At 37.0% G+C, this 2,554-nt stretch overlaps 1 protein-coding gene across 1 annotated transcript; it reads right to left on the minus strand.

Moving 5' to 3' along the window:
• Nucleotides 1-227: 227 nt before the first annotated feature.
• On the minus strand, nt 228-1,616 carry LOC134944071 (paraneoplastic antigen Ma1 homolog). Its single transcript, XM_063932606.1, has one exon. The coding sequence runs from the start codon at nt 1,614-1,616 to the stop codon at nt 228-230; it is 1,389 nt and encodes a 462-aa protein (XP_063788676.1).
• Between the last annotated feature and the right edge of the window lie 938 nt (nt 1,617-2,554).

Consider the following 2,554-nt stretch of genomic DNA (forward strand, 5'->3'; position numbering starts at 1 on the left):
AATACTCAATCCCCATATAACTAACCCACTCAATGGTTTTATGGGTACGTCAGATAAATGGTTATTATACCATGTTTCGAAAATAATTGACACTTGAGATCCACTGTCTAATAAAACTTTACACTTATTCCAGTTAATAGCTGCTGGGACTACAGGTGCAGGTCCTAGTATTCCCTCAGGCACTTTTCCGTTCCACCAAGAATTCCCCATTGCACAATAACTGACTTCTAGGGGGACTGTGCGGGGTTCATAGTCCTCCCTTGTTCATTTCCCTGTCCAGAAAGAACATCCCTATTAGTGTTGGAATTATTCGCAGAGGCCCGTGAAGAAGATCCATCAGTAAGGACATTGCATTCATAAGCTCTATGTCCTATCCTCCCACATTTAAAACATCCTCTTCCTCTATTAGTATAACTATTTCCTCTTCCCATTCCTCTTATATTTGTATTGTTATTACTTCTAAGAGAGGAATTTCCTAAACTTCTATTCTCATGAGAGGCCATAAACTGCTCCAGTTTCTTGTTCTGTTCCTCTATCATTTTGACTATTTTTTCCTCAAAGGGATTGACCTCCACTGAGGGTTGGACAACCTTAACCTTTTTTACTGTTCTTTCTCTCATTTCAATTAGTACTTCTTCTTGTTTAATTTCTTTTAATAGTTCATTAAAAGTAGGGGAAGGTTCCCTTATTCCTGAACATCGTATTTTCTGGGCTACCGAATCAGCTGTCAGTGCCCCCCTCAGTAGTTGTTTCATTCTGCTTCTATCTACTTCGTCTCGGTTAATTCCACCCTTTTCTACAATTTTGTATAAGAGATTGTCTATTCGAATTAAGTATGCACTTAACTTTTCTCCAGGCTCCTGGAAAGTGTGGTGCAACCTGGATGTTAAATCTCCCACATCCTCCAAAGTGCCATAGGCATAATCTAAATCCTCAAAATATGTTTCAAGAGTGGCATGTGGATTACTTCGTCTAGCTGCCTGTATTATTCCCATGGCAGGTCCCCTTAGACTTTCTACTACTCTCTGCCTTTTTATTTGGTCTGGACACTGCCACTCCTCTGCTTGCTGTACTGCAGCTTCTTTCCAGGCTTCATATGTTTCTTCGCCTAAAGGTACAGGCACTATCCCTGAGAATATCCGTAATCTCCTATAACTCCCTTCATAGTGCCAACGTTCCAACTGAGTAACCACTCTATCTATCATAGTTTCAAACTGCGACCCATCTATATTTTCACCATTTCCTTGCATATTATTGTTTATATTATCCCTCCCAGACGTATCAACAGAAGTAGATATATGTGCATTAATAGCTTCCTCATCTTTTCTCTTAGGCCAAATAATATACCATCGCCTCCCAATTTCCTCATTTGCCATTATCATCGGTATTAGACATGGATCTAACTCCCTTTCGGCTTCTATTAATATGGCTATTTCTCCTCTCCATTTGTCCACAATCCTGGGTCTTTTAACCCCATACAATTTATCTATAATTATCCTTATAACTTCCTCATCTGAAAATTCTGAAAAATCCCCACCTATACCTATGCACTTTTTAGGATTTTTTTCTATTTGCATACACCAAGTGTATATATCTTCTTCTGTTAAATTCTCCATTACTCCTATGTTCAATCTCAGCAGACTTGCCTCCAATATGTAACCCTCCCTTATATCTTATAAGGTTACCCAATCTAATAGTGTGCCTCCACCCAAGCTATTGCTTTAATAACAGGCTGCCTGGGATGCCTGATTTTTTTCTTTTGTTATGTAAAATGTGGTGATTATGTTAGCTATAGATATTATATACATCAGTTAATCACAAATTTACTTATGTACCTTTTCTTCTTTCCAGCGCTTCATTCAATGTGCAGCAGACAGCCGGTGGTAAGTATTATTCTTTTAATAACACATTACACATTTTACACATATACCTATAATATGCATACGCCACCCATAGTATTCCTTAACTAACCCACACTCCTATACAATTCGTTTGCATGCAATACACAAAAATATTAGGTTATAACCTCACTAAAAAAGGAGTGACCCGGGTACTCTTATAAAATCTAGACATGCGCAAGTTGTGGCCCATAAATACCTTTTTCATACTAGCAATACTAGACATTTAAAATATGTCAGTCTTTTGATACTGCTCTCTACTAGCTCATGACCTTGGGTAGTAACAAAGTCTTTATAGTTGACTACATTAAAGTTAACTTTCCTTACTTTGTTGCTAATTCACTGCAGAAGGCCAACGTAGCAGAGTGTATAAATAGAGGTAACAATGTATCTCCTCAGTGTCTTATGAATCACTGTGTTGGCTTTAGAAATAAATAGCATCGGGTTCGTTGTATCCAGATAAATTAGTTCAGTAGCTTACAGTCTTTGAATATATATATATATATATATATATATATATATATATATATATAGAATTAAATATATCTGAAATATCCTCCAATGGCTCTCGGTTTCCCACTGTTCATTACTGTCTATAAATCCTAGTGCTTTCAATGTTCTTTTTTCTTTATTCTTTACTTTTAATATCTATAGGC

The sequence above is a fragment of the Pseudophryne corroboree genome, chromosome 7 (assembly GCF_028390025.1).
Source record: "Pseudophryne corroboree isolate aPseCor3 chromosome 7, aPseCor3.hap2, whole genome shotgun sequence".
Taxonomy (NCBI): Eukaryota; Metazoa; Chordata; class Amphibia; order Anura; family Myobatrachidae; genus Pseudophryne; species Pseudophryne corroboree.